The sequence below is a fragment of the Polyergus mexicanus genome, unplaced genomic scaffold, assembly GCF_030449975.1.
Source record: "Polyergus mexicanus isolate NDT 795.1 unplaced genomic scaffold, iyPolMexi1.0 SCAF_12, whole genome shotgun sequence".
NCBI lineage: Eukaryota > Metazoa > Arthropoda > Insecta > Hymenoptera > Formicidae > Polyergus > Polyergus mexicanus.
The window spans coordinates 1,916,176-1,936,663 of NW_027223332.1; the positions used below are offsets into that span (position 1 = coordinate 1,916,176).

The following is a 20,488-nucleotide window of genomic DNA, read 5'->3' on the forward strand; positions in this document are numbered from 1 at the left end:
CATAAATAATGCTTTGAAACTTTAAATTGACAATATATATAATTCCATATTTTATCTCTATTTTTGTACTTTTCAATTTATATGTTTAAAATAATCGTATGTGTACGATAACAAAAATATCACTCTACAGTGATCGAAATATATTAAATAATTACTGGTTATTATTATTACACAGGATAGCGGGGAAAAATAATATATTTGAAAAAAGTGATTTCTCGTGTAAAAATAAATTCAAAATGTAGAGAAAAATTTTTGAATCTTGTACGAGATTTTATTTTCGACGAAATTGACTTTAAAAATTGAAAACAACATAAAATGATACAACATTCTTTCTACTAGAAAAATAAAGTTTATCTTGATACTTTATATGCATAATTCTTTTCTTCTTCGATAACTTAAATTATTTTAAATTCTTTTATTAAATTAAATATTGTATAATACTAAAACAATTATGTATTAATAGTCATTGAAAGAACAAATTCCATCATATATATATATATATATATAAGATTATTTAGATCATATATAAGATTATCGATCAAATTTAGAAAGACATATGTTATTAATTATCTAAATTTCAAAGTTAATTTTCTCAGAAACAAAAAAAAAATTATTTTACGTTGTTTTACATATTTTTGAATGAGAAATCTCCTTTTCGGTTTTACATCTATCCTGAATATGTGAATAAAGAGAGAGAGAGAAGGAGAGAATATTTGCTTTGATATGTGATATTATTGCATTTATTGACGTTATTATTATTGTTATTATTATTATTATTATTATTATTATTATTATTATTATTATTACTTCCGGACTGAAAGCGCTAACGGCGAAGCGAGTTTGATCTCGAAACGAGCACGTGCAAGACGAGAGCTGCATGGAAGGGCAGGGCACCCATAACTTCTGCATTCTTTCACGCGCCACGTCGCAATTTGCACAAACTTTGACGCTCTCGCGAAATTCCGAGACCGGTGAGGAAAAACGAGCGACTGGACGAATTATGACAATACGTTAAATATCGGGTGATACGAACGGCAGTCGTAAAAAGGCGTTACCGCGTCGCCGATATGCATGTGCATCTATCTATCTCCGATCGTATGCATCTGCCTGCCTGTCTGTCTATCGCTGTGCGTGCAACGGCGTCGAAATGACAGCAACGCCGCTGACAGATCGGCTCTCCGGTTGTGGTCACGACGGATAAAAATACACCGACGACATTTTGCTGCTACCGCAAATGTGCCGAAATTGCTATGGCAAAACCCGCAAATTATCTCCGCGGTGCGCTGCAGAACGATAATAATAGAATAATCGCTCGTTTAGTTCGAAGAATTGCGTAACTTGTTACACGGAGTGATAAAATGTATCCATTTTAAGTACCAGTTTTGCAGTTAGATCTTGATTTTACTTTTTTCGTTAAAATTTTTTAACTTTTATTTTTCTTTATTTTATTGAATGCTACATGTTTCTTTATTAGATAAATATATTTTTATATATGATTTTAATTTTAATTTTATAAAAAATGTACCTACCCATCAACCTTTGCTCGGTATAATCTAGGTTTAGAAAATGAATGGCAATAAAAGACAGAATGCAAATGAGATATTTGCACATAACTATAATATAATGAATAATAAATATGTAAGCGAGCAATTAGCATGCTAGGATAGGATATTGCATTAAAGATAGAAAAAACAAATGTTTTCTTATCAGTACCAATGCACAGTTATCGCTTTCCCTCTCTCCAAGACTATCTTTTATCGCTGCTTTATTCCACATTGTCCGTTGTTATGTTCAACATCATTTTTTAATCAACATCATGAAAACATACGAAAAACAACGGATATTAATCTTTTTATATCACCACGTTTTTGGAAAAGAGAAATATTATTATAGCCATAACATGTATTTTTTTGTAATCCCAAAAATATGGAAGAAGAAAGAGAGGGAGAGGAGAGGAAGGGAAAGAAAGAGAGAAAGCAATAGATATGAATAGCGGAGAGCATTGATTTACACAGAATGATCCTAAAAAGCGCATTGTAATGCGCGTACGAAAAAAACCCCGCGCCTCGTCAGCTAGTTAATTGCTTTTTAAGTCGGATAATATGCTGAGGCCGTACTTCATCCGCGGCTTTTAAACCACTGCCAAGCCGCGATGGTATATCCCCCCTCTCCCCATTGAAGCATGCTGGAATTTCATCTTAACCGTTAATGCGCCACTTCGATGCTTTTCGACATCATAATAATCTTACGAGCCCAACCGTTAAGTTAGCATCTTTGTTTCTGAAAGAGTCTCTTAATTATTGCAGAATTTACTTACTTTTTACGCTCTGATTTGTGACACTATTTTCGATACTTGGAAATGATTTAGAGAACATTAAATACATAGCAGCGCTTGAAAATTAAATTATATATACACATATATACAACATAAATTGTATATGACATTTTTTTTCTCTAATATCTTTCTCTTTATGACGTTTATTTTTTAAATAAATTGTTTATACTTCTTTAAATTTTATTTACATAGAAAATATATTTTCCTCAGTTTATTGTGTATGGTTTTCCTTGCGCAACTCGATGAATTACAGATATTTTCTTGACACTGGGAAACCTTTCCGTATAATCACGCTGCATTCGCGAACGAGCGGTATGCAAATTCTCAGCTAATTTCCTCGCCCGTCTATGCGACGAGCTTATTTCTTACGGCACGTGGCTTATAATTATCGGGCAGGATATTTGATTTCCTTTACGCGAGCAAAGACACGCTCTCGTGTCATTTCCAGTGTCTCTCTGTCTGCCTACTGTACGTGTTCGCGCACACCAATGCACTTTACAATTAGATCTAAAAGGCAATTTTGAAAAATATCGCGTCATTTTAATTGTTCGCGTATCTCGTGCGTGTATCTAATTTCATTGCAATACGCGCGTAACATGCATACGTTATAATGTTATAACACGCGAGCGTATGTATATGTTTCGCTTTATCGATGCGTTGTTGATATCACTTTGGCGCAAAATTTACGATTTTAATTCGCGTATTGAATATGATTGTCGATCGAGCAGCATAAATGATAAATCCGCGCGCGATTTCTGCGTATTATATTTCTCAAAAGTTTCGTTTTCGCGCACGCATAAACGCGAACCGTCTGCTTCTAGCGAAAACCACAGAGAGTTGTCGAGCTGGCTGCATTTTTATTATATCGCGATATCATAGTGCATAGCCGGAACAGCAGAGGCATATGAATATATATGTATGGAAGGAGGGATGACCGTGTATGTGTGTGTATTTGCCAGGTTCCTCGGATTTAATTTCACGCTTCTATTCTGGCCAAAAACGCACATGTACGCACTGGCATTTGCGTGTGTTCGCGAAAGAGTACGTCGTGCATATACGTGCAACGAATTGCGCCGGAAAGCGAGAGACCACCGTGGCCGGCCGACCGGTTAGCCGGATGGGGGAGGGGAGGGAGGCAATAGGAATTATTTCCGACCGTTGTTTTTCATGTTCACCACTGTCGAAATATGGCCGATGAAAATGGAAAAGAAAAAAAAAGTTATATCCTTTTATGTGTGTACGATAGATTATAATCCAAGGATCACATATACAAATCAACAGAAATTTTCAATTGTCAGTCTCTCTCTCTTTCTCGTTCGAAAATGAAACTCTCGCGTGATTTCGCAATGTTCTAAGGCGATAGGTATTTGACATATATATTGCTGATTCCTTTATTAATACTTGAAGCCAAGCTTGAAGCGTTCAATGAAACAGCAAAGAGACATTCAAACTTAATGTGCATGCGTATGAGTGATCATCGAATACTGCTCTTTTGCTCGAAATTTCTGTGGAGATTGAATAATGAAAACTGGTCTGCACACACATTAATACCTGATGTTTTGTAAAGTTTCCCATCGATTAGGAAACACCTCATAAACTCAGAATATCTTTTGGATGGACAAAATTGTGTGTACGATATAGAAAATTGCTCTTGACAGAAAAAATTTATTCATTATTACGTTCTTTTAACTTTTGATAGAACACACATTGCTAACTTTAATAAAATTTAAACAAGTTTATTATATTGTATTTATTATATAATATATGTATATTTGGAAAAATTTTGTAATAAAATAAAGACATTTATTTTCTTATTTCATTTTTTGCGAAGAAGGTGATAAATTCTCGGGTTTGCCCTATCTCCCCAAAAAAATATGTCTCGCTTGGGAGATTCGTATATGTACGAAACACTCTCTTGGGAGGAACTCCGATTTCGCAGCCTTTGTTTCACGACGAAATAAAAAGAAACGCACCAATCATGCTACGAGAAACAGATGTGACGTTTCAAGATCAATGTTCCTGAATTTCTTCATCCAACATGTGACAAAACATGTATAAACATAGGATTGGTTATATCTTTTATTGTTTCCCCGTTCTAGTTTATTCGTTTCCCATTCACCATTTATTACACTTTTATTCTAACTTAAAACTTGTGCATACTTAAAATATATACCACAGATCGATATTCCATTTCACATTGATGCTCAGAAACCTTTCTCTGCCTTGATCGTCAACTATTGATGGCAACCTCGTCAAGACTTTTCGCTCTAGAAACATAGAATTGAAGAAAGAAACTGAAATTGAATGGAAACCATTTTTTAGATTAAAAATCACATTGCGTGCTTATAAATATGCTTACGTTTAAATCATATATATATATATCCTAGATAGTCGAAATAAAATTGGATTCAACCGGGCGAACTCGGAAAACGAAGGGAAGCTAAGATTCTTTTAGCGGGACGGAGGAAGAAAGATGGTTTTGTTCAAACGAATAATCAGAAGGAAGTTGCCATAATCATTTTGCGCCAATCGAGTAGTTTCCTCGCGCAATCTCGCGATCCCCATGCATTTACGTGGCTTCTCCCTTTAAATGCGCGCACGTGATACATTCGACTAACGGACTCTCTCGGGGAGCTAAAACGTGTCTCTTGAATTAAGTACCCGACACCGGTTAGATCTGGAAGGAATCTCGAAGGAATTATTTCTGTGCAATAAACGAATCGACTCCAGCTCTTGGAGCGAAATTTGTGAGAAAAGTTGTTTGAGTGCGTTACGGCGGAAAATATTACAGAGTTGAATGTGTGCTGGAGGGAATTAGGGAGACATTAGTGCGGATGTTTTCACATATATCTGAATAAGAGCGGGGTTACCATAGCGATAAATTTTATTTACTGCTTTTGTTTAGCGAGATAAATAACTTGGGGTTGCTTAAAGAACATAGGAGAAAGCAGCTATACGTATTTTGTAATATTACCCCTATGAAAGATTTAGAAAAAGATATCATCTCCTATGATATTTTACACATCTAAAATATATGTATATTCATAATGAAGCGATAAAAGCGAGAAAAGTACATGTCTTTCAGTTAGCAAATTCTTGTATCTCACTGTATTTGCATTAGCTGCTTTTTAATATATTTTATATATATATATAGATGCGTTAAAAACATTATCCTTTCAGTAAATCACATGTGACATTGAAGGAACAATATGTATTCTCTTCTATTTTCGTCTCTCTAGCAGTAAATGCATAGCAGTTGTCGTTGTTCAATTTGCATGCATTGTGTTCGCGTCAAGCATTTGTTTCGCGCCGAGTTTCATTCCGAGCGAACTATCTCATCATTACACGTCAGCGAGTCAAAGAACGGAGCATTTCGATTGAGAGGACGATGGAATAGAAAAGCGGGGAAGGTATTACCAAAGTTCGACGAGTTCCCCCGTCCACCCATTAACGTGTCAGTCATTCCGGCCGTGTAATTAAATTCTATGCGCCAATGTCGCCGCGCGGATCTCCGTCCTTCGGGAGCAGGTCTTTTCCGAAGTTACCCCGGTATCCGCTCTCTCTGCGCTGATTCCTTGAAATCAACCAGGTGTGCTTTGTATGTAGACGATATCAATATTTTTTCCTATTTTCCTGGGAAAAATGTCGGGTCAGCTTTTGAAAAAAAAAAACGAAAAAGAAAGAGAGACGTGGGACCGGGGTGCGCGGAGAGTGATATTCTTCCGGAGGGCCTCCTCGACATCGATTCTTTTATACATTTCCATCGTTTCTTCGCATTTCTTGCCGCTCCACAGTCTCATTTTCAATTTATCCCCGGCATCTTTTTATCACATTTTTCGTCTCTCCCATCTTTAGTCCGACGACGAATAGACTTGCGCGAATACAACAGATAAAATGAAAGTTTGTATCGCCGCGGGGATGCTCGCTTAGGGGAGGCTCAAAGAACTGATTAATGAACTTTTTTCTGAGGGTTGAGAAAAAAATTACTCGAGAGAAGGTTAGTGGCAACGGAGGAAGCTGTACTCTGCTATGGCTGTAATACGGTCGATTAATTGGAGTTGTTGGATGCGTTAATCGTCTGACCGTTGTTATTTAATCGTTTCGAAATGACTTGCGCGTGCGTATCATCCCTTTTTACATTGTTTTCCCGAGCGATTGATCGTTGCCAATATTGATTTGTAACTGAATAATTGCAATTGAAAAAGGTAATCTTTAAAAAAGAGATATTTTCCGATCCATAAACTCTTTCATATAAAATATTATTTCAAACTTAAATTGATAATTGAAAAATCTCGTATGTATTTCTGTATGCGTATACACAGTATTAACGGTAATAATATCTCATCGCGTTATATTTATTTTTCTTTATATTTTCTAATTCTCTCTCCATTCTGATTGTTGCAGAACGATACCATGGGATTCGTGGTATTCTCCGACGTTGCGCGAGAAGGGTCGCCGACGCAAAGAGATAAACTCTGAAAATTATTTCGCGTAGGAAGAGAGAGCATTGCGCCTGTACATCGTTTCTAATTGACAGATAGAGGAAGGAGTCAGCGGAAGATAACTAGAAGCGGGAATGAGAAGAGGGTCGGATGAAAAATACGAAATGTTCGAAATTTACGAGTGAGTCGGTTTGCTTGCACGTCGCAGGATCTAAAGTGGTGTCTTAAGGGCGGTCGTGCATCATAACAAATGGTTGAACCGTGATCCGGCTCGTCGTGCAACGAAGGCAAGTGGCATCTATCCAGCAAACAGAGGAAGGTCCGCGAAAATTCGTAAGAACAGAACGTAGAATTTCAATCTCGTGTCTGCGTGTCCTTCGCGTAGTGAGATTGTGCACGAAGAGATCGTCGATGATGAGACGGCGCGCGTTTTGCGACAATCGTCCCGTGGGAGAATACGTCATAATTTTTTAATACGCGCGATTTGGATCCTAAGGATGATGAGACGTCGCGCGGCTCGATATTGAAATTTCGAAAAGGATAAGAACCACGGTCAAAATCCGGCCAGATGGGTTAAAGACAGCCCGCGATCGACGGCGCGATTCTCGTGCTGTTTGCGAAATGGCGATCGTAGCGCGTTCTCGAAAGTGCAACAAGTGGCGTAGAGATCCTTGATGCTGAGACGTCATCGATGTTACCCGATAGACGGACGAGGGGATTTGACCCGGGACCGATCACGACCGGTTGGATCGAGACTCTCGGGCAGAAGGATCGTCGTTGTTTCCTAGGGACGTGCGCGATGGACCGGCGAGATTAAGCGCGTCTAATGAACTCTGGATCCGTTTCTCTCTCGTCTCGAGTACGTTCGTCTCGAAATTTCTTCATCAGGATTCTCTTTGCCGGACTAAGTAGATTTACCTTGACCAATGAATCGAGAATCGAGAGACTTCGATCCGATGCTGTTGCTTAACATCGTCAAACTTCATTGACCGAGAGATCGAAAGATAGACGAAGAGCAGCTTCGAGCTGGAATTTTAACTTGGATTTTGCTGGTTTCTCTCGAATTCGAACACGTACATCTACCGACACCGTCAATGCGTGCGTGCGAGATACTTATAAATTAAAAGAAACTTGAATTTATACGACGCTTCTTCAAGGCGAGATAGATTAGTATTAATATAAATTAATATACATATTAATATACACGTTGGAATATCGTGAACTCCAATATCATTGATGCTCGAAGAAAGACTGCAAACGCGAGTCCATGGCACGAAGGCTCTCGATGTTGAACAGACGAAAGGAATATTCGTTGGGAATTATCAACGATTCTCGAAACTACTACAGAGTCTCTTGTCGGCGGATCCACTGAATAAGGTCGTAACGGCGTTCACGCGCCACAGGCAAACACGTCCACTGACTCGCTCAAGGACGAACACTTTGCGATAATCCACGTCAGGGCGTTGTAGCATTCGCAGAGACGTCGTCGAGTGAGACGATGGTGATGAGGATAACCGCGAACGAAGCTGGCGTTCCTCTATTAGGCGCCGTTGGTCCGCGCTATGTCGTCAAGCAGGCAACGGTGAAGCGCTGCGTCCTAGCGCTACTTCTTATCTCTGTCGCCAGCATATTCTACTACACTCACTACATCATCAGCAGTGGACCACTGTCCAGGTAAGTGCAAACAACGAGTGAGCAATTCGGATATTAAAAAAAAAAAAAAAAAAAAAAAAAAAAAAAAAAAAAAAAAGTAATCGTTTAACGTAACATTTCGTGTCTCATAAATAGGAGATCTTCTTTCCAAATTATTTTAAATTAATACTTTAGAATTTTAAAATTACATATGTTAATAAAGCTATTTTTCATATATTTTTGTGTAATACATTTTTTTTTATTTTTTATTTTTTTTTTATTAGATTTATTAGTTAATTAATTTTTTTTGTATTTAAAATGATTTGAAAGTACTATTGTTTAATATTAAGTTTAAAAAGTTTATTGAAAAATGTCCACGCGAGAGCAACAGTGTTCGCGAGGATCGTAATCAGGGCAATACTTGACATAGGGTTTTTATACGCGACAACTGCTGCAGAGTTCTACAAGCTTTTTTCCTCAAATTCGATATGTTCGTAGAAAAACACTTGTACAGCTTTTTCGGATTATGGATTTTTAAAACTTGACATCTTGGTAGAAAATAAAATCGTAACGATATGAAATAAAATAAAACGCAACGGCGCATTATTGTGTAATATTGGTAAACTTACACTGTTATTTTACCGAATTTATCATAAATTGTTTGGGTTACGTGTTGTTTAGTAATAGTACCTGCGGTAATAGTGTGCAAATGCAACGATTATTCAAAATACATCGCGTTTACAAGCGGGTTTAATATGGAGCGGTTAGTTATATTGAGCGGTGTGAGATGAGGTGAGTCGTTTGGCGCGAAATAAAGTAGAATGGTGACACTTTTAATTACTTTGTATGTAATCAAGCGAAGCAAAGCAGACCAATTAGAGCCGCGAGTTGGCTGACCGTCGCCAGTTCGTAACTCCGAAATTACATGGTCGCGTGTTACGTCGTTGCTAATGGTGTAGGGCATCTTCTGCAAGAAATCTCGTGCACTTGCGCGTCGCAGACAATTTCCTTTGACGTCTTTTTCCGCGCGGCAACGTGGATGCAGAAAAGTGGAAACGTGAAATCAATATAAACGAATGCAATACAATTATTTCGCGGGAATTTCCTTTATAATAGAGTCGCGTTATGGAAGAAATGTCGCGAAATAAATAATTTTCATTGATCTTTAGAAAGCACTCTTGTTTAGTGCGAGAAAATTGATTGTTGATAAGCATCTCGTTATAAAAGCGAAGCAAGGATCTAATGTCAGATAATATCGGAATAATTATGGAAAAATACAGATAGCGAAATTGGATGATACCCTTTATGCTCTCGATAATAATTAGTCGAGATAATTGCAAGCCAATTTTTATCCAATCTACTGTCACGACTTTTCTAGCGCAAAATAATAAACAAAAAGAAAAAGATACATACGTACAGTTTATCATCGCGTGAAGATAATAAATGGAGAACATAACATCAAAGCAATAATTCTGTGAAAAATAATTTCTATATTGATATTGAAATATTGGTAGTATGAAAAGGCATTAGTGTAACTTATTGTTAATCCAGCAACGTTTTTTCATGCCCCGGAGTAATAAAATATTTTTGTCACGTAGCTAACACACCATCCATTATATATAAATATATATAGGTATATGGCTTTGTTATCAAGAAAATTACATACAGGAAAATTACACTAATTTCTTTTCACGATCGAAAAATAAAGGATACAAGAAGTTTCTTAGCTTTTTAATTTAATCAGAAGACAATGTTAAAATTTTCCAATGCTTTTTGTAAAAGCGAATTTTGAAATGTAATGGCTTTTGGTTGCACACGAGTAAATTTTAGCAGATGAGTACCTTTTGTTGTTGTAAACTAACCGGATATTTGAGAACTCGTATGCAGAAAGCTCAAGTAACTCGCGCAACGAAGTAGTTTGTGGACTCAGCAAATTGGCAGATGCCTTTGGTCTTAGAGACGATCCAATTTAAATCAAATACGAGCGCAAATATATGTATGTGCATACGAGTGTATACATATGCATGAGGAGGATACGTATATATTTCTGCAATATAACTGGCCCAATTCCAGTTTTCTTCGATATCCTGTAATTCTGTGGCACGATATCCGGCGGGCAGGGAAGTAAATTTGCGGTTAATTAGAGAAGACGGATAACCTCACGAATGAACCAAGACCTCTATTTTTTATTTCTACGGCACATTTAATCTGTCGCCACGATAGCGAGACGACATGCAAGTATTGCTTCTGCAGGTATTTGTCGAAATACTGTAATGATGATTATAATATGTATGCGCGTGTGTATAAGCGCATGCCCGCTCCCGAAATATAACAACTCAAATTAAACGTATTGCGTGACCAACAGGCGCTGATATTTCCAAAGGTGCGGAAATTATATCGTGTGACCGATGTTTTAGCCATTACGTACACGCCAAGTTTTTTTCCGCACGGGAATCGAAGTAATTAAAGTATAATTTCCCGCGCTCTACGCGATCTCCTTGTCGAGTGAGAGCTTAACAAGTTTTCTTCAGCAAGTAGCTGACAAGGTTCTGTTTTTTGAGACCCGAACATCGCTTACGTCAGCGGGAAAAGTTTGGGATATATTTTTCACGACGTGACAGTATGTTGCCAAGTTGCAAACAACTTCAAGAATGTAAACCGCACGTTTACACGAACGCGAGGCACTCCCTTGACGCAAGATGATAATTTATTTTGCTGCGATACTAACAGACATATTTGTTGTTGTAAAATATTCGTTACAATCCTGCAACGTGCTTCATATCGCAGACCGGAAACGAGGAAGAGAGATAGAGATATGATATGTTATTACGATACGCTACTATATTTCAGAGACCAAGACATCATCGCATAAATCCTCGCGCACATACGCTATCGAGGTAAATGATAATGCCGTGATCTTATGCGAATCAATCTTAACAGATAATTCGTGGCATGGTAGAATTCTGTAACTGATCGTAGTACGCGAGTATCCGCCTCTGTCGTCAATCATAAAGGTTAATACGAACTGACATGGACATTGACATGTCATTTCACATATATGCTGGCAGCTTGCTAACTATCTATATAATCCAGGGTTGGTCAATCTTATTGGCGACGGTATCTCCGAAATTATATTCCCAGGCATCGCATCTCGATATTTATAATTGCACTGCCAATCTAGACAAGACAAGACGGACTGCACACGAACGATTTGATTGAAACCCGATACGACCGATAGGGGATTAATCGGATTGACCGTTTAGTTAAATTCAACTGTACTCTATCAGTTCGCGTTAAATTATTTAAATTGTTTTATCATTCCAAATCTTTTTATTAACGCGCTGTAGAACTTTGATAAAATTTCTAAAGCGGAATTTGAAGAAAATGACAATTAAGGTCTTTATGTCGAATGAAAATTATTATTGTATAATATAATATAATATCTGTATGTTTATATACACATTACAAAAGTATGGATCATTATTCATATAAAATTATGCGGATATTATCATAATGACAAATGATATTTCTCGATCGATATTTTGCATAAGAATATGTTACGACGAATATTTTAGCGACATTCTCTCAAAGAATGTCATCGTTCCTTCCGCAGTAAAATGCATTATCACGATGGCAGTAACAAATTAACGGAATCCACGGCGACGCGCAACCTGGCAATTTTAGATCGCTCGTAGCGATTCTGCCTCGTTGCACCGCGATAGTGTCAGCTGTCGCGTCGTCTGCAGCTACGCATCGCTGTTTTTGGGCGCGTTATCACGCGATAAATCGTTGTTTTACATTTTGGACAGTGACGCGTAAACGCTATTTAAAGTAGGAGATGCTGAGACACAAAAAGGCAGCAGCAGGAAATTTATCGTTGACGATGTCTCGACTCCTTGCCTTTTTTTTTCCAGCATTGCAATGCGCGAGTCCTTCTCCCGCGAACCATAAAATAATATCTCACGGACTTCCGTCGACTGCACACCGCTGACAAAAAAAAAGTACGTTCATCTCTGCTGAATAATTCTTTCACCATTAAGCCAAGAACTCGCGATTACGCCGTCATCGCGATATTCTCCATATATATATATATATATATATATATATATATATATATATATATATATATATATGCATCAACGGTGGCTGTAACAAATATTGCCAGTAGCGATACCGTCGAGAAAAATCTGCTTCTCGTTTAAATGCATATTGTGCACGCGCGAAGTAAAAGGCGGAAGTGCATTCACGTGCAGATACAAAGTGCGACTTTATATCTCTTTCCCTTTCTCTACCCCCCCCCCCCCTCTCTCTCTCTCTCTCTGTTTTTCTTTCTTTAGTAAGACGAGAATCAACCGTCCGATCTATTCCGCGTTGCAAACGTGCCATGCTGCAGTGCACCGAATAAAGAGAAGGCGCACTCCCTGTCGTGGGATATGAAATGCGGCCGGATGTTTGTCGCATGCCCAATCAACGTCAATTCAAGCTTCTCCTCTCTCGACTGGCCTTACGTCGGCGCTAAGCTTCCCTCCCTTTCCTTCTTCCTATGCACGTATACAGTTTCTTCCTCTACTATTAGTTATGCGTCTCTTATATAATGCCTCTTCACGCGTAATCGCATCCGTAAACATTATCGAGCGCGATAACGCGAGTTTTTTTTATTCGCTAATTATATTCTTTATATATGCAAATAGAATGTGCGCAAAAATACGAAAAAATAATATATGCAGATTTAATCTTTACAATATCCGTGCGCATTAATGTTCTCATTAATAAGTAATCCTGTGTAATTACATACCTGATTACATCTTGATTATCTTGTGTGCTATTAACATAATGTTGACGTCTTTTACATGCATTTTGCGAAATATTTATGCGTGCGCCAATTCTACCGTTGTTAATGAATTCTCCGCGATGTCATCTAGGTAAACATTAATTTAATTTCCAAACTTGCGATATCGCAGATTAAAAGTAGACTTATAGTCCGACTTACAATCTGAAATTAACTAATTAAATTGCGAACCCCGCGAAAGCTCTGTCGGCGGCCGGTATCGCGAATATCAAGGATAGAGTTTATTCAACGTAGCAATGCATTATTCATCGCGTTTATTCGCTCGCGGAATTTCGATTATTTTTAACAATTATATTCTTGAAATAGTGTACGGGAATTGAATTATGAAAACTTGGATCGCAAATTTCTTTGGAATTTTCTTACGAAATTTATTCAAATATTTCAGATGGCTCAGGCTTCAACGTTGACTTACGCTTCAATTTACAGATTTTTTTAATAATAAATTTTTACATGTAAAAATATTGACGGTGAAAGAATACAATTTTTTTAGTGTCAACAAGCATATATAAGAGAATGATTCTATTTAATTTTAATTAAAGACAATAACATTCTCTTCGATGAATCTCATATTGAAATTATTGAGCGTTCACGTTTTTGTTTACGTAATTAAATCAACGATGCAATTAGATATCTCTCAATATTTCTGTTGGTCGATTCGTGTGTATACAGTAAAAACAATTTTCGAAGGAAAATGCGAAACAGCGGTATCTGCAAGGATTACGGGATAACTGAAAGTTTGAAGAGACAGAAATAATATGGTGGTAGAACAAACATAATTTTCGACGTATCCCGATTTCGATGCTTGTTCTCCCAATAGAGCAATATATCGCGAAAGAAAGTAATATATTGTACGCGACTTTACCCGCGTAAGAATAATCACAAAGGACGACGAGGAGAACGGAGGACAACGGAGGAGAATCTTTCGCTTCATCGACTTCGAGATCATCAGAGAGTGGTGGACAAAAGTCACATTTGATGTTTATTCTTATATAACTTCATTCTTATATAACACAATCCAGCCATAGCTTATATAGAGATTTTCTAAAAATTAATTTTAATTTATATACATATATGAGGATGTTTTCTCTCTCTTTTCTTTATTTATATTATTTTAATATAGCATGCGCTGCTATATTATATACAACTTTAATTAATTACATTATATACAGTAATTAATAGCATTGTATTAAATTGATAAACGCGCGATGGTAATAACAGCGATATTTTTCTCGTAGAAATGCGTTCGATCTATCAATCGTAAAATCTTTCGAAAATGCACTAAATACATTAAAGAAAACAGATTTAAATTAATTCGCGTCGATTCGTATATTATTTTTGTCGCTTTTTTCTTGATATCGCTCTCTTATTTTATTCATTCGACAGATATTTTCCACTTTCATACGCACAATTGCGTCTACGATAAAATTGCGTCTGCTAACTCGGTCTACGATCTCGTTTGTCATACGAAATTTCGACACGGCGATATTTCGCAGAGGGCATCGAGCGATAATTGCCGGCGCGACGGCAAAAAAAAATAAAGGGAGAAAAAGAGAGAAGCGCGTGTCCGCGTGGCGTAATTTCAGGCTTTTCACCACGATGCCTCTTGCTTTTCATCCCTCTTCCTCGCCCGCTACCATGACGATTTACGTCGAAGTCGCGCATGTAGGTAGAGTACGTGCATCTCTCGTTCTCTAGCGAAGAGGAAAAGCAGAAAAGGCCGCGGGTGGTGCGGTCTCATTAGCGATGGCTGAACAAAAACTCGGGAAGCACTCGACCGAGAGTCACCGGTCCGTTCATTCGAAAGACGAAGGTGAACCATCCACAGGATTTAATCGGCTGATCGTATGTGCGTGCGCCATGGATTGAAGGACGGTGAATAAAAAGCTGCGCAATTACAAGTTAAAGCAGTGAGCACCCGTATATCGGTTCCGCTGGAGATCGCGCGCTAATCACGGTCTCGCCTAACTCGCCATCATAGAGGAAACGCGAGTACATTAACGTCAAGATTTGCGCTTATTAAAGATGCTCGTTCGAGATAATTTCGTTAAAAGAGCGTGGTGTACGATATAATAGCGTATTGATTGCACGATGTTATAATTTTCACTTTGTTATTTTTAATCGCTTTTATTTTAAGTTTCGATCGCTTTGGTAGAATGTTTTGCTTTGATCAGGCATTGAAAATGATATAAATACGCTGATTATGTAAGCAAGCGTATTATTATTTATCGAATAAAATTGCGTCTTTACATTCGCGCTTTTCAATGAACAAAATATTGACGTTTGATCAATGTTACACTCGAGATCAAAGGGATCTCAATTTACTAGATATTTTCCGCAGTGGTTTACATATTCTGTCACATACAAAAAAAAAAAGGACACCTAAATCTCGATCGGTCCTCCAGCGGCGGTATCGATTTTCATCGCGACAAGAGGGAAATGATCCCTCACAGATTTTAATGCAACGTAACAATACGACGCCACGACTGCTCGTATGTAAACCTAATTAAATGCGTTAATTCATCGCAACAACGAGTCACTGATCCATCAACTAAATAATACACGTCACGTGACCGTGTCACAAATCGTCGCACATTCCGGTCTGGAGCGTCGCGGCACAATGTGGTATGTACATCCAAGCCATTAACATTGTCCTGTTGCTTTCGTGGGTGCGTGAGAAGCGACCCTAATTCTGTCAATCCTGAGGGTGGCCTCCGGTACGGATGGCCGTGGTGTACCGGCGATGTTAACTCGTAATTCTCATCGATTCCGGTGTAAATATACCCGGGGGCATGTATACCTGGGTCAGGCAGGATTTCCGTTACGCTAGATATACCGCGCGCGCAATACACATACACGTACATATACAGACACAAATCGCCGAGAAACAGTCGGGGATACAAAGGGAGATGAAACGTGCGTACACGCGAATCGAAACACAAAATGCGGTTTGGGGGTGAGCCGATAACCTCTCGCCTCTTCTCCCTTCCCTTCCCTTCCCTTCCCTTCCTCGAAGAATTAATAGCTACGAGTATCGGGGGTACTGTCGTCGATATCGTTCGATTCTCCGGTTTGCGACCGAAAAGTACGTATTGGATACACGGCGCGCATTGCAATGTCAGTGAGTCGTTTTTTCGTAAAGCGCGGAATTAGCGAACACGGTTGCACACGAACCTTAATACTGCTCGTCTCGAAACAGCCCAAAAGGGAGAAACCAGTTTTCGCTCGACTACAGGCGCGATATTCTCCTATGCACTCGTAGATGCATTAAAGATGATTGTAGATGCACTCGTCTATTGATTTCGAAACAAAATACTATAAAATGATTGATTGAAACTTTAGGCACTGTCTGAATTTTTAGACAGAAAGCTGTCTGAATTTTCAGACACGCTTCAATTTTCAAATTCTTCTGAACATTAAAAAAAAAAACAACTCTGATTAAAATATATTGTCTGAAATTTCTTTCAGATACCCAGATCTGAAAATTTACACAAAAATGTACCTGAATTTTTACAGTGTATATCGCGAAATAAAATACAGGTGAAGTTTCATGAAAAATAATGGTAGTCATTTTTCAATTTTAATCGTATCGCATTTCTCGAGCTTGTATATATGTATATGTGATTAACGATCGCAATCGTTGACTGTCGGCAAAACTTTTCACGCACTCGTAACATATAATCAGGTCGCACCTACCGAGCGACAATCAGCGTGATAGCCTGCCAAGCTCACGGCTAGTCCTCGATCCGTGATCCGCAATCGAGGATGCGCGCGTATACCACGCGAGGTACAACGCCCGTTATTGGACGTGGGTGGTTTCGGTGGATTTCGATGAATTAGCTGTAGGATATGACGCAAACGCGTTGCCGTTGTACAATGTCCACTTGCGGATATCTGTGTATCGGCTGTATGGCCCCTTGCAAAGCTCCATTCAAAACGTTTGCGATACCCTTGTAGCTTCAACCAACGTGCACGTACAATATCCGATACCTCGCATCTAATACCACGCGCAGGAAGCTACGTGCTCAAAGAGACGGTTTCACCAGGGAACGACGACGAATTAGTCATCGAACGTAACGCAAACAAGATCGCCTTCAAGGCTTTGCGCTAGTCACTGCATGTTGAATTATGATTCAGAAGCGAGGAATTATGTGGAATTTCCTTCCATGCGCATACAGTACGTGCAAACACAGATAATATCTTTTGTTGGCTAGTATATCGTTTAAATATATATAAAGTACAATTACAAAATTTTTAATTATAAAAAGTCAATGAATCGTATAACTTTTCTCTACGCCAGAATGATATTGTGGAAATTTTATATATACGTAATGACGTAAGTGTGTAACAATTATTATTATTTAGTAATAATTATTCAATAACGTAACAATATTCTCAATAATATCGGATATGGCGTAAAATGTGAATAATCAAAATTAAGCGTTACAATATTATAAACTACAAGGCCACTACGGACAATCCAGAGCGATAGAACTCTCTAACAGATTCAATAGTAACTCCTGATACGGGACCGAGTCTTCGCGCATCAACAAATCCTATCCGAACGGGCGGTTTTGCCGAACTTGGTGGACTTGCAACGTGACGCGCGAAACGCGGCACGATCAATACGAAAAACACCACAGGATTCACAGCCATACGCGAACGCAAGTTGCTCGCAACTGCGCTCGTTCCCACGCGAGCGGAAAAAAAAAATCCGGGAAGAAATTCGTGAAACGCGCTCGCGCGCTCGCAACGATCGTTAATAAAGCGCGCGATGTAAGAGGTAACGCGAGCCGCATAGTTGGCCACGTTATCTCGTGACGTGCAATTCATTCCGAAGGGCGTGGCTCAGGTAGATTTCCATGAATTAACCCTTGGACGCCGCACAAATCTCCTGCAGTGTCGCTGTTATTCGCCATATACTTGCGTGTCGGTGGGCTCTCATACACTCCTGTGTTCAGCTCGTCGCGATATTATACCGTGTCCTATTTAACGGCATCTGATACTCGCATAGGTAATATACATATACATATGTATACACACACACACACACACACACACACACATGCAAATACATATAGATCGCTGTACATCTCATTTACACACAAGTATTGTATACAAGTGCGAGCTTAATTTATCTGGTCTAAAAGGTTTGCGTGCGGAGAATATGTGGGTGTGTTTGGGCGTTAAAGTAGACGCTAATCATGTGTTCAATCATACCGCGTCTCGAAATTAACGCGAGACTGTATCGAGATACCTCCGTAAAGGGAGTAAAGAGCTCCGCGAAACTGACGCGGTGATATGAAGTCCTTTACCGTACGAGTTTGCCCTTCGAAACTACCTGCGGCGGATTCACGACAGGACGGGACATTAGAGACCTACTTGGAGAGAATTTTCGTTTATCGGTATTAAAGCAAGAAAAATGTCAGACCATACCATGTGATCGATTTAAATCCGTGGAGGGAAAATATAAAATAGATTTATCTATTGTATAACACGTCGTAAGATTGACATTTGCATTGACACAATTTTTTGCAGATCGATCGTTCTCCATAATTAAAAGATTTAAGAAATATATCAGTAAGTAATTAAATTAAAGTAAATTAAATAATTAAATTAGTAAACGATACCAAATATTTAATAATATGTAAAATTAATGTAATTAAAATACGATATGGAGAACGCGATAAATGTCAGTTTAAAATGTCAAATAAAAATTCGTATCATCATATTTTTTTGTCTTAATCTAACGATTATAACATTTCCAATAATTGACTAGTTAGAGAAAATCGACAAATGATCAATTGATTCATAGCGTCCAATAATAGCGCGGAATAACGCGATGAAAGGATGTTATATCGATACTGTTGAGTACGTTCTCAGATAGCAAATTCGTTCCAACAACAATGTGTACGGTGTGTGATATAAGTCATGTCGCACATCGGGGGAGCCAGTAAATATATCGTATCGCCGTAAAAGCATGGCACAGCCGGATTTCTTCGCTCTCCTGACTTTCTGAAAGCTAAACCCAGGTGATTTTTCGTCGTACGTCTCTGTACCTCCTTCCCTTCTTTTCCCTTCCACTCCATCCCCGCAACAAGGTGAAAAAAGCGCAAAGATAGCGATAAAAGCGAGTTTTACGCGAGAAGAATCGACGAAGACACAAAGGAGAAGACGATATATTTCAGCGATATGTTTCGAATTGTGCCAAGTTGATATATGACATGGTCGGATATAGAAGGACGCAAACGTAGGTGGAAGGAAGCTCGATGGACAGACAGATGCCGTCGGTAACTCCGGAACAGAATGGGAGCCAATAATTCTTTGTGTCCAAGTTGAGAGCACTCCGTATGGATAGAGATACATACGACGTAGTATGCATCTATAAGTGCACGTATATACCTGTGTGTGTGTGTGTGTGTGTGTGTGTGTGTCTGCCTAGACGTACGTGCTATATATGCGCGTATATAAATTGCGCTTCTCCCTTGAACGATACATCATGGTTGACTGATTGCGCTCTATTGATTAGGATTCCAATTATTGCAGACGACTCGGACTGTTTCCATTTTCCCATACCTTTTTTCAGAATCTTTCGTGCGACTATATAACCCTTTTATTTGCCCGTACAAAAGAAAATCTACGCAATACCATATTACTTTATCGAGCGAGGTCTTTTTCGATATTTTCTCATTGCTCATCCAAGTCCGCTCGAGTCTCATTATCGCGAGAAAGTCATGAAAATTACACAGTAATCTGCCGCATGCGCGTGCTGTGTAAATAAACGGTTCGCTTGTTAAGCGAATTGTTTTATATATTCTTTGTGTGTTTGCGCATTTATAAATGGCGTTGTGGAATAAATGTCAAATTGGTATCGCATGGATGAAACAGAAATCGATAAAAATGATATCGTGAAAAACTCGTGTTGGTTTCATTTATTTCACGTATCATCTACAATTTGAATAGTAAACAACGGACGAATATTAACATGCTCGTTGAAGTATTTATTGATGTAAACGTACTTACTTTATACAGAGTTGCAACGAGATTTTTGCCGATATTCATATTCTTTTATATTTCTCGGACATAACTGTGCATTATCAGTGACAGATTTCCGTTTATCAAATGACTGCTCGTGTCTTATTACAATAATTCCGCGTCAATCTAAATTTTAAAAAGTATGTAGATTGAGAGACATTTGGCATTTCTACGCTAACGATGGCAATCCTCAATTAC

At 38.4% G+C, this 20,488-nt stretch overlaps 1 protein-coding gene across 5 annotated transcripts in view; it reads left to right on the top strand.

Moving 5' to 3' along the window:
• The window catches only part of Sfl (N-deacetylase and N-sulfotransferase sfl), a 384,325-nt gene that overhangs the window by 308,102 nt on the left and 55,735 nt on the right, over window positions 1-20,488 (top strand). For all 5 annotated transcript variants that reach the window (XM_070305101.1, XM_070305099.1, XM_070305096.1 and 2 more), the window contains one exon: window positions 6,740-8,451. In XM_070305101.1, coding sequence (XP_070161202.1) covers window positions 8,276-8,451 — 176 coding nt within the window. In that variant the 5' untranslated portion in view covers window positions 6,740-8,275. The remainder of the gene's footprint in view (window positions 1-6,739; window positions 8,452-20,488) is intronic.